At 38.8% G+C, this 12,344-nt stretch overlaps 1 protein-coding gene across 3 annotated transcripts in view; it reads right to left on the reverse strand.

The window, feature by feature from the left end:
* GART (phosphoribosylglycinamide formyltransferase, phosphoribosylglycinamide synthetase, phosphoribosylaminoimidazole synthetase) overlaps positions 1 to 12,344 on the reverse strand; it is a 51,367-nt gene that overhangs the window by 10,073 nt on the left and 28,950 nt on the right. For 2 of the 3 annotated variants that reach the window (XM_083361848.1, XM_083361849.1), the window contains 8 exons: positions 10,901 to 11,132; positions 8,927 to 9,021; positions 7,929 to 8,038; positions 7,010 to 7,208; positions 5,888 to 6,139; positions 3,555 to 3,707; positions 796 to 999; positions 387 to 515 (listed from right to left, as the gene is read on the reverse strand). In XM_083361848.1, the coding sequence (XP_083217974.1) occupies positions 387 to 515; positions 796 to 999; positions 3,555 to 3,707; positions 5,888 to 6,139; positions 7,010 to 7,208; positions 7,929 to 8,038; positions 8,927 to 9,021; positions 10,901 to 11,132 (1,374 nt within the window). Of the gene's footprint in view, positions 1 to 386; positions 516 to 795; positions 1,000 to 3,554; positions 3,708 to 5,887; positions 6,140 to 7,009; positions 7,209 to 7,928; positions 8,039 to 8,926; positions 9,022 to 10,900; positions 11,133 to 12,344 lie in introns of those variants that run through there. The other variant, XR_014492418.1, reaches the window with a different exon arrangement.

Genomic DNA, 12,344 nt, shown 5'->3' on the forward strand with positions numbered 1-12,344 from the left:
GCTGCTGCCTTCGTCCATGTTTGTCGAAAGCAGCAGCTCTCCAAACTGGGGGGTGGAAGTTCTTTTTTTTGTTCACTGGAGTATAAGCCAAAGTGGATTTTTCAGCCCAAAAAGTGGGCTGAAAAATTCGGCTTATACTCAAGTATATACGGTATGTATTGTATTAATGGAGAGAGACAGATGATTAAACAGAGAAACACGGACTCAAAAACTTGATCTATTTTCATAAGAATTATGTTGATCAAATCAATACAGAAACAGAAGATACTTTTCCTGTCCATATTGACCAAACTATTTTAAGCTTGTCTATCAGAAAACTATATTCAATGAAAGGAAGATGCTCAAAGTTTCTTTGCATTTCTTGCATTGGAAACACAAGAACTTACCTGTTCCAGAGATGAGGATGCCAACTCTTGTTTTGCGTGGCTCCATTTTTATTTGTTTGCTGTGCAAGGGCTGTAATCTATTGGCCCGTAAGGCTTGGAGCAAGTTTTTGACTTCAACGTGAGCAGAACCTTTATATTAGAAATTAAACATCAACTGCAAATAATTCAGATTACAGCACAAGAGTTCAGTAAAACAACTAATTTTCTATTAAATTATAAGGAAAATTCAAGATATGTGAAAAAGGGTAGTTTTATTTTAAACATCTGGAAACATCCCAAAAGTCCTAAAATAGGTTCAAATAATGGTGACATTTAAGATATAGCTATACATTGTATTTAACAGTTATAGAAATCAAGACTGCTATACTGACACGTGTAATCCCCAGAAAATTGAGTTGAACATAATAACCTGCTTGATGTTGCACAACTTTCCCAATCAACCATGCTTCTTCACGTCTCCGAATGTCACTTAGGATTTTCCCAGCCAACTCTTTCTGTACAATGAGGACTGCACCGATGCCACAATTAAAGGTTCGTGCCATTTCTTCCTCTGATAGATTTCCTTCCCTCTGAAGCCAGGAAAAGATGCTGGGTATCTTCCAATGCAAGGCATCTGAAAATAGCCAGAATATTTATCTTAATAAACATTTATATTCAAATAAGAAATGTTATGGTCCAAACATTATAGCACTCAAAGGTTTCAGGAGTTTGAAGTTTGGAATACAATTTATAAAATCTAAGAACTACAAACATCTGCTCTGAGGGTTACTTATAGCAATTGAGAAAATTCATTAGTATCATGGGAAGACTAACTCAGACAATAATGTTTCCTCTTTTCTACAAAGGTGCTTTTCTAGATGATCATGTAAAGTGTTAGTACCCCTTTATAATGCCTTGGTAAGACCACACTTGGAATACTGCATCCAGTTTGGTCACCACAATATAAAAAAGATGTTGAAACTCTAGAGAGTGCAGAAAAAAGCAGCAAAGATGATTAGTAGACTGGAGGCTAACACATATGACGAATGGTTGCAGGAACAGTGTTTGTCTAATGTAATGAAAAGGAGGAGGGGCATGATAGCAACGTTCCAACATCTAAGGGGCTGCCAAAAAGAAGGGGTTGTATTAGCATATTCTCCAAAGCCCCTGAAGGCAGGACAAGAAGCAACAATGGAAACTAATCAAGAAGAGAACCAACCTAGAACTCATGAGAAATTTCCTGACAGTTAGAACAATGAATCAGTGGAACAGCTTGTTTTCAGAAGTTGTGGGTGCTCCATCACTGGAGGCTTTTAAGAAGAGACTGGACAATCAATCTGGAATGGTATAGGACAGGGCTTTTCAACCAGTGGTACGGGTACCACCTGTGGTACATTGGCACCTGGCAGGTGGTACGCGACCATCCTAAAAAAGTGGTAGCGAGGGAGGGGAATAAGCTGAACCGGTGGCAGCACCACACAAGCCTGAGCGAGAGAAGGCTGGAGCTGCAGGGCTGTCAGGGCTCAGTGGAAGCACCAGGATCAGCGCTTCTTCGAGGCTATCAGGGCTCAGCGGAAGCGCCAGGATCAGCGCCAGGCTCCAGCTGGTGCTCGGTGCTAATCCTGGCACTTCTGAGCCCAGAAGAAGCGCCGATCAGCTGGAATGTTGCAGCATCTCCAGGGTCTTGTGATTTACATTCAGATGGTTGGCAACTGATTCGTATTTATGACGGTCACAGTGTCCCAGGGTCATGTGAAGTGACCAAAACCTGCTGCAACCACCCAGCAGACGGGGGTAATAAAAACCAAACACCCCCCCCTTACCACCCTTGCTGCCAATCCTCAACAGAAATGCTCACAACAATGAAAACCTCGGACAGGAGGAAGAGCGCTGCCGGGCGGGCAGGCAGGTGTCTTGCTCGGCTGTGGCTTGGGGGGCACTTTTTTCAGTGCCATTGTAACTTCAAACAGTCACTAAGCGAACTGTTGTAAGTCGAGGACTACCTGTACTTCATCACTTTTTGTTTTTTTGGTCATCAAGTTTTTGACACCTTGCTAGGTGAATGATGGTACTCGGATGTTGCCATATCCTAAAAGTGGTACAATGGGTGAAAATGTTGAAAAGCCCTGGGATAGGATCCCCTGCATGAGCAGGGGGTTGGATTAGAAGACCTTCAAGGTCCCTTCCAACTCTTATTATTCTGTTACAATCTCTCACCTTCAAAAGCAAATCTGAACTGGGGGTGTGGGGAAGAGGAATGCAGAGAAAAGTAATCTATTCCACCAGCAAGTATTCAGCCCCAAATTTCTGTTGCTCAGCAAAACAGTTATTAAGTGAGTTTTGCTCCATTTTTAGACCTTTCTTGCCACAGTTAAGTGAATTACTGTAGCTAAGTTAGTAACACTGTTGTTAAGTGAATCTCTGCAATTGTTAAGTTAGTAACACGGTTGCTAAGTGAATCTGGCTTCCCCACAGACTTTGCTTCTCAGAAGGTTTGCAAAAGGTGATCACATGACCTCGGGACCCTGCAACCGTCATAAATATGAGTCCGTTGCCAACTGTTCAAATTTTGATCATGTGACCACGGGGACACTGCAACAGTCCTAAGTGTGAAAAACGGTCATAAGTCACTTTTTTCAGTCCCATTGTAACTTCAAACGGTCGCTAAATAAATGGTGGTAAGTTTTTACTATCTGTATTGTGAACCCATCTAGCACTGTTTTTAATTGCTTTGCTTTGTTGATAGCTCATCCTCCAGATCATTAGAGCTCAAAATGTCTTTGCTTCACTTTTTTCTCTCATTTCTATTGCCCTATTGATTCTAAAGCTTACGTATCTATGAAATGCATTTGTCTATCAAAATACTATGGGGGTTGGTGGGGATTGGGGTAAGAAAAAAAAGAGCAGGGGGCTGTGCCATATCTATCCCAATTCTAGAATTTAAAAATAAAGTAATACTGCTTTTTTTTCTCATACGGAGGTGCTGCTAATTTTCTTAACTTGGGAGAATATAAAGCCAAAAGAGACAGATTTTTTTGGTAAGGTACAGTTACAGTTCAACATTAAATCTGAACCAGGACTTTAGAAGGTAAAAAAAAGCCTGTAAAGAATGCCTAAGAATGTATCCGTAAAATCATATTTAACAAAAAAAAACCAAGAAATCTCCAACTGTTGCTTTAGCTTTCTTACCTAGCACTACACCAACCGATGCTGGCAGAACGCGAGGAATGTTTTCAAGCAGCCCTCCTCCTGTAATGTGGGCATAGGCTTTTACATCACCCGAACGAAGCACTGGCAAGAGAATCCTGCTGTAGATTTTAGTAGGTGTGAGTAACTGTTCTCCTGTAAACCCCCAAAATGAAGGAATTATTACAACAGAGACATCCACCGAGGCAGAAGTAGAACAAGGAAACCAAAATTAGTATTACAGAGATGCCTCTTTTGACAGAATAATCGTATTAAGAGAGGTCCGTAAAATTAATAAAAAGGATGCTGTCTGTCCATCCAGTGGACAGATATCTGAGCAAAAAGCCAACATACATGTTTCTAGGTCAGCAGGAAGCCTGCACATGTGTGTTTCAGGCTGCAAAGGAATCTAGTTGCATTGTTTTTCCTCCTGCAGCATTTCAGATCTAATATTAATTAGATAAACTTCATAGTCATTTTTTCCCATGGGCACAATAAGGTAAAGGTAAAGGTTCCCCCGCACGCACATGCGTGCTAGTCGGTCCGACTCTAGGGGGCGGTGCTCATCTCCGTTTCAAAGCCGAAGAGCCAGCGCTTGTCCGAGGACGTCTCCGTGGTCATGTGGCCGGCATAACTAGATGCCAAAGGCACACGGAACGCTGTTACCTTCCCACCGGAGTGGTCCCTATTTTTCTACTTGCATTTTTACGTGCTTTCGAACTGCTAGGTTGGCAGAAGCTGGGACGAGTAACAGGCGCTCAACTCTGCTACACGGCACTCGGGATTCGACCCGCCGAACTGCCGACCTTCCGATCGACAAGTTCAGTGTCCTAACCCACTGAGCCACCGCGTCCCTATGGGCACAATAGCACACATTAAAAATGAAATTTACTTGCTTCCTCTCAAAGTGTACACATACATAATACACATTTAAAACATACTATATACAACATATCATATGTATAGACCTACACCCTTACATATTAGTAACTTATAAACAAATAATATGTGGAACAGGGCTGCATTCCCACAGAAAGAAGAGGTATGTGAATTTCGAAGTACCTCATTCAAGCCAAGAAACGTCTGTGGCCAGGGAAGACTGCTATAAATTGGTATGGGAGAGTAAATTATAGTCCACATAAATGTGAATGAGATGCATATAAATTCTGGGTGTTACAATCCAGAGGGTGAACTGAACTAAATTGGAGAAAGAATTCTTTATGGAAGAGAATCCAATCCAGTGGCTGGCTTGTCTTGGCTTTGCGGTATATCCAAGGACATGAATAGCCCCTTCAGTGGTAAAACCTTCATCCAATTTCCATTGAGCAGGAAGAATATTATGTGGTAGCATGTGTGAATGGATGAGGATTAGAGTGTGAGATTAAATCTGTTTCATTTGCCATTCTATATTGACCTTCTCTGTTTATGCCTTGTACCAACCTTACACCCACATGAGTACGAAGCCTCCCCAAAGCAGACAACAGAATATGTTCCTAGCAGTTCTGATTAGGGTGTCTAAGGAGATTTTTTGAATCATCCAGGTCATGGTTGCCCCAACGTGCTTTTTCCAAAAGGCAACGGGACTTCTTTGGTTTTTTTCTTTGAAAACATTTTGCTTTCCATCCAAGATGAAAGGACAGCTTTGTATACAGGAGATAGGTGTATCCTATTCCTCCTGTTCTGTTGAGGGAGGGCTGCTCTTTTAAGAGGGCATCTATGTTCAAATTGAAAAGCAGTCCCAAGAAGGTTCCACAATATTTACACTTTGATTCATCTGACTCTGAGGATACAGATAAACCCGCAAGTGGCCTCAACAACTCCCAGAGAGCTAACCATCAACCCTCAGAGTGCTAACAACCAAATGACCGCAAAGAATAGAAATCCTTCCATTCCCCATCAGTCAGTTAGAACTGAAAAAGCTTCTTGACTCTGATCAGGATACAAGTGTCTCCCACTTATCCCAATGAGAAAGAAATATGATTGATAAGGGTATCTCTGGCCAGTTTGCACTGAAAATGAAAAGCATATTATAGGGACAGTTGTTTTGGAAGTGAACAAAATAGATTTATTAGCTTATAAATCAATGCAACTGTTGAAACACATTCTATTGCCCTCAGGGATTGGTGTGTTGGCTGGAGACAGAAATCCTAAACTGGCTTAAGTTCAGCCAATTCAACAATGGTGGAAAAGGAGGACAGAGATAACTCTTGCATTTTTTGGGGGGAAAATATTTACAAAGTAATTTGTATAAACATGGGTATAAATATATTAAGTATATTATACAAACAGAAATTAATATTTATATTGGATGAAAATACTCTATTGACAGAGCTTACCTAGTGTTTGCTCAGGACAGTCACCCACTGAAGGAGAGGAAAAATCTAAAGAGGATTTTTCAACAATCTTTCTCACAAGGCTAAACCCATTGCTGTGAATACCCGAGGAAGCAATTCCAAGAACCATGTCTCCATCAGTGATCTTGTCAAGGTGGGGGAGCATTTGTCCTCGTTCTACGGCACCCACAGCAAATCCCCCAAGGTCATATTCTCCAGGTGGGTACATGCCAGGCATTTCAGCAGTTTCTCCGCCTTGAGTTTAGGAGTGGGGATTAAAAAAATGTTATTGCGAAGTTTTATGTAATCTTGCTATCTGGATTCTTATACAGATTATAATGTGACACAGTTTAGAATGGTTTAATTCTAAGAAATAGAGCTGCCCTGGGGATTCTACTATGAAATTTTGCCCATTCTCTCATACCAATTCTGTAGAAGATAATAAATCAACAGTGGCAAAAGAAAAATGGTTCAGACTGCTTTTACAGTGTGGGATTTCAATACCAATAATTTCTAGCTGACAAGCAAACAGAATTCCATAAAGAAAAAGGTCATTCCATTAAAAACCTAGAAGATTCACATGGTGTAAATCTGTTCAACTATACAATTTCTGTACAAAACACCATATTAGTGGGGGAAAACATGGAATTAATTTTACCTATACCAGTCTCTGTCACTTTAGACAACCTCTTTAAATCCCCATTGTGTCAACCCATTGCAAATCCAATGCTTGGGTTTAACACCCTGAGCTAAGCCAGGTTGCTATTGTGTTTGTATTAATTTACTCTTTTAATATTGTATTTTTTCTATATAAGTCATCAAGAGTTATTTTGATTGTAGTAGTAAAGGAATATGTTGTTTCTGGCTTAACAATGATTATTCTAAAATCATTATTTATGGATTTGTAATATATGGGAACCACCCTGATGATTTTCTGCAAGAGATTATGATTAAAACAAATAATGGGTTAGTGTATGGATGAACCAAGTCACTGGACAATGATTCCTGCCAGGTCCAACAAAACACACAAATCATTCTCAACAACATGTAGATTCCTAAACACCAACCCAGCTTCCTTTCCAAAGGTGATAAAATTCCTGTGACAATAGAAGTAGAGAGCCATACCAAGAAGAGCACAGCCTGCTAGTTTACAAGCTTCTGCTATTCCAGCTATGATTGTCTGAGCCATCTTGACATCAAGTTTCCCACATGCAAAATAGTCAAGGAAAAAGAGAGGCTCGGCTCCTTGAGCTAGGATATCATTGACACACATGGCGACCAAGTCTTGACCGATGGCGTTATGCTTATTACACAACTGAGCAATCTGTTGTGAAAATGAAGAAACAGCAGCATGTCATGATCATTTTACAATTCTCATCTTGATGAGGCTTGACAAAAAGTGCCTTTGCCAGTTTCCATCCCACTCAAAAGTACATTTGTTTGCCAGCCCTAATAAAGTTATAGTTTTTGCTGCATAGTTTTGTTGGCCATGCCCAGTGGCCATGGCTACTTTAGGCTAGAGATTTCAAGGAGAACATGGAATTTCCTGCATTTCCTACTTTTAATTCCCCACATGGAATCCATGGGCGCCACTGTACCTGGGAAGCTAAAAGCATCACGCCGTAGTAATTTCCCACTGAATAAAGGAATGTTTTATGACTGCTCATCTTCACCACAGCAACCATTTTTTGAAGATTGAGCACAGATATCCCCAACTTTTGAAATATACCACTGGCCAAAAATATTAGAAATCTCTGATCTAAATTTATTAGATTTATATGTTGCCTTTCTCCAAGAACTTCAAGAAGTCTCCTTAATTTTAAGTTCACAATAGCAATCCTCTGAGGTAGGGCGAGTGAGAAAGCAAGGGGCACCCATTCAAGAAGTGAATTTCCATGCTGGAGGTGGATTCGACCTTGGATCTCCCAGTTCCATTAGGAAGGTTTCTTATGAAACCTGGTTTCAGGCTTAAACCAGCCTCTCTAAAAATAAACAGCAAAATACCAAAAAAGAAAAACTATGAGATGTCTTCTTTTTTTATTACCTTGAGCTTTGTTCCAACACCATCAGTACCAGAAACCAAAATTGGATCTTTATATCCAGCTTCTTTTATGTCAAAAAGGCCAGCAAAGCCTCCAAGGTCAGCATTACAGCCTATCAAGTGTGGGAAAAGGGTTGTTACTATGATAAGATTTGTCAAATTGTTGTTCTGGCTTGATTTTCCCATTTTTTAAATCGTGACCTAAACCCACAAAAAATATATGCCAGCAAGCATGGGATAACATTTGTTTCAATTATGGATTTTCAATAATATAATATAATAATAATAATAATAATAATAATAATAATAATAATAATAATAATAATAATAATTAGAAGTAGTAGTAGTAGTAACAGTAATAATAGTTGAGTTGGAAGGGACCTTTGAGGTCTTCTAATCCAACCCCCTGCTCAGGCAGGAAACCCTATACCATTTCAGACAAATGGTTGTCCAGTCTCTTCTTAAAAACTTCCAGTGTTGGAGCATTCACAACTTCTAGAGGCAGGCTGTTCCACTGATTAATTGCTCTGTCAGGAATTTGTGGGTACTAATATTAATTTTATATGGAAATGTGTCAGTTGATATGAAAGCAACTCCCCTCAACATGGCACCTTCAAGATGAATTGGGATTCAATTCCCAGAATTCCTAATCTCCCCCAATAAGGTAACATGGTGGGGGAGGCTGAAATAAAAGCTTGTTCTCCCTTCCCCACTGCTCCTGAATTAATCTGGATTCCTTTGCCCACTCAATCACCAAATAATAATTTAATTATTTAATAGGGCTAGAGCTCCTGAGTAGACATGCAAATAATTGCTTTAATTGCTAATTGATTTACAGAATTATATACATAATCCCAAATGGAATTCATAATAATCCAATACTCAGTCATTTCTGCACCCTTGAATTCCAATTGAAAAATACAAATCTAGTAACTAGTAAATATTAATGAATATGTATCTGACAATTCTTAGTTCTACAAAATGTAGTAAGATTATCTTACCTGATCTAGAGGTGGCTGCTGCTAAAGGTTTAATTTTCTGAACCAAGGTGTTACCAGCTGCAATATCTACACCACTGTCTTTATATGTTAGGCCTCTAAAAAGGCAGAATAGCCAATTATCAATTTGCCCATATATACAATCTATTTTGCAGTTGTATTTTCTAATGCTTATAGTCGATTTGTAAGGACTTTTTATTCATCCTGCTTTTTTACCTTCAACAAACGTAACTGTAACAGAGAAATTTAGCTTTTAAAAACTAGTGTTTTAAAAACAAGTTTGTGTTCTAAAAATATAGTTTTAAGGGTATTCTAAAGCTAAGTGTTGAAAAAAACCCTATTTTTTAGAAAGATATTGACTTTGATTTCAAAACTTAGTAACTATGTTTCAGCACATAGAAGACTGTCATTTCTGGTGTGTGTGAGGCCTCAGCTGGTATTACATCAACCAAAAAGATCAGAGCAAATTACAACATAGTTCTCCAACTCTCCAGCATTGAATTCTGGGAGTTGAAGTCCACAAGTCATAAAAGAGCCAAGGTTGCCTACCCCTGGTATATGGCATTGCTGAACACATGAAAGCAAGATTCTTAATGTCCCTTTGTGAAGGGGTTTGCTCAAGTGCATCATCAATAGAATTTTCCAATGGATTTACTCTACTGATTCTTTACTCCACTGTATTCAAACAAGAAAAAAATCAGAATACCTCTTACCATATTACAACTAATATCCAAAATATGACATAACTTTTTTAAAAGTAAAAAATGTGTGTTAATTTGCATCCTCCAAACAATTTTAAGGCCTCAATAGAAAAAAATATCAATATTAGGGTTCATTAGCACAATGAAAATGTCAAAATGGTGTTATAGTACTGTACTACAAATCAACTATGTATCCAAATAATTCTGTTTAAATAAAATGGTTCCTTTCTGAATACAATGCAGTCTAGTGATAAATTTGTATTTCATGACAGCTGTTTAACCAGACTCTTAAATACAAGACTATGTTAACTCTTTAAATATTACATTGAACTCACTGAATATTACAGACCCTTTTCTGCCCAAAAGGCCACTTCATAATGCTGCATTTGATACAGTCTGTGAGAGTTTATAAAACACTCATTTTGCCTTCTTTAAGCTGGCAATAATACTCTCTAAAACTTCTCTTTTTAAAATTTTTTGCTGCAATGGAATACTATAGCTTTTCACAGTGAATGTCCTATTATAGCTGTTCAAATATACATGCTTCGAAATAACATACAAGGTAGTTTTACAATAAAATATATTTCACTGAATAAAGCGAGGTGGATTTGTATCACTTTTCAAATAATTATTCAATACTAAGAATAATAAAACTAGATATGATTACACAGTTAGTAACTTTATTGCATTACAGAAGATTAGTCTTGCAGTGCACGGATATGTCATACACTTTCAGACAGGAGGCTATTATTATGGTACAAAAGATTGTGTTATCAAGAAACGTTTGATACTACTTTGATGCTAATGTTAATATTTGGTGGATTTTTCTCTTAAAAAATAGACTTTGTTACAGCCCAGATAAACTCAAGCAAATTCCTGGATTAAATACTAATTTTGTTAATATAGTTGCAATAAAAAATTAAGATTCAGTCTATGTATTTCTTGTGAGATTGGTCTGTTTCTCCATACAAGGGGACAAGTAGGAGGATCTCAATTCCCTAATCACACAGTTCATCTGGGGATCTAGAGTTAGGGAGAAGATATCAGGAAAAGGCATCCCTTTGTGGCAGCAGTAACTGTCGAGGTGCACACCAAGACAGGATGTGGAGCTAAGGTGTGTAGTAGTCGGAGGGCTTCTAGGAGACAGGGCCTTAATCTAATAAACCAAGCTTTCACTGTATAAAAATTAAATCAAGCAGCATTTTATAATGACTTGTGTGTCTTTTGCTTGCTTAAATTTAACTGTCAGTTTTTAGCTTTGCCTTCAAATAGATACCTGGATTGTTTAAGAAAAGCAATAGCCCGATAACCAATATCCTTTCTATAAATGGCCCCTTTGAAACGAATGATTTCAACTCCTTTGTTGGCATGTTCCAGTGCAGATATAAGATCGTTCTTGATAGCTGTCACAGTGAGGACTCTTCCACCACTGGTAACCACCTTGCCATCTTTTAGGGTTGTGCCAGCATGAAATACCTCCAAACCTTGTTCTTTAGCTTGAGAAAATCCTGTAAGGCAACAATATGTGATAACTAAATAACATTTGGATACTAAAAAAACTTTTGCTATGTTTCTATTGTGTATATATTATCATAATTAATATTACTGTTACTACTACTATTACTATTGATAATACTATAATGACTTCGGTTACTGCTATTGTTGATTGGTAAAGATCACAAGTAATGACACAACGGCACAAATGACATAATGGACAAGCTACTTCCAGGTGTTTCTCACCAGTTTTTCTAAAAAAAAATTAGGCATTTAAATTACATCATAATATATATGATCATAGGGACGCGGTGGCTCAGTGGGTTAGGACACTGAGCTTGTCGATCGGAAGTTCGGCAGTTTGGTGGGTCGAATCCCGAGTGCCGCATAGCAGAGTGAGCGCCTGTTACTCGTCCCAGCTTCTGCCCACCTAGCAGTTTGAAAGCACGTAAAAATGCAAGTAGAAAAATAGGGACCACTCCGGTGGGAAGGTAACAGCGTTCTGTGCGCCTTTGGCGTCTAGTCATGCCGGCCACATGACCACAGAGACGTCCTCAGACAAGCGCTGGCTCTTCGGCTTTGAAACGGAGATGAGCACCAACCCCTAGAGTTGGAAACGACTAGCACGCATGTGCGGGGGAACCTTTACCTTTACCTATATATGATCATGTAAAGCAGGAAAGTCAGAGAAGTCCTAGAAGCCTGGTGCTCAGTTAATGGGACGTCAGCAGCTCAATGGAGCTGAATATGTTTGATTATCCAATCAGGTGCCACATAAGGTCACACAAAGCAAACAAATGAGGTGGATCAATCAAAATAGAGACAACCAATTGACTCCTCACAGGCGTCTATTCAACCAACCCCTCTAAAGTAAAATCCTACATAAACTACAAATACGGCAGGATAACAGAACTTTTGAACTTTGCATTGGGGAAGCCTGGTTAGGATACAGGATAAAATTATTTGGAAAACCTGATCAAAGCCTGGAAACCTTGACTACTAAATATGCTTTCCAGGGTTTGTGGTGATCCAGAATATCTGGAAGTGATAGGTTTCCACTTCTGACATAACCAATTCCATCTTCTCTTGTAGTAGTAGTAGTAGTAGTCATAATAATAACAGTAACAACAACAATAATATAACAGCACAATTGGTAGACAAAAATACCAAACCCAGTCTAAACATCTGACTGTGCAACTATCCATAATAATAGTTAGCAATTAGCC

Source organism: Vipera ursinii, assembly GCF_947247035.1.
Source record: "Vipera ursinii genome assembly, chromosome: 4".
In the NCBI taxonomy this organism is placed as follows: domain Eukaryota; kingdom Metazoa; phylum Chordata; class Lepidosauria; order Squamata; family Viperidae; genus Vipera; species Vipera ursinii.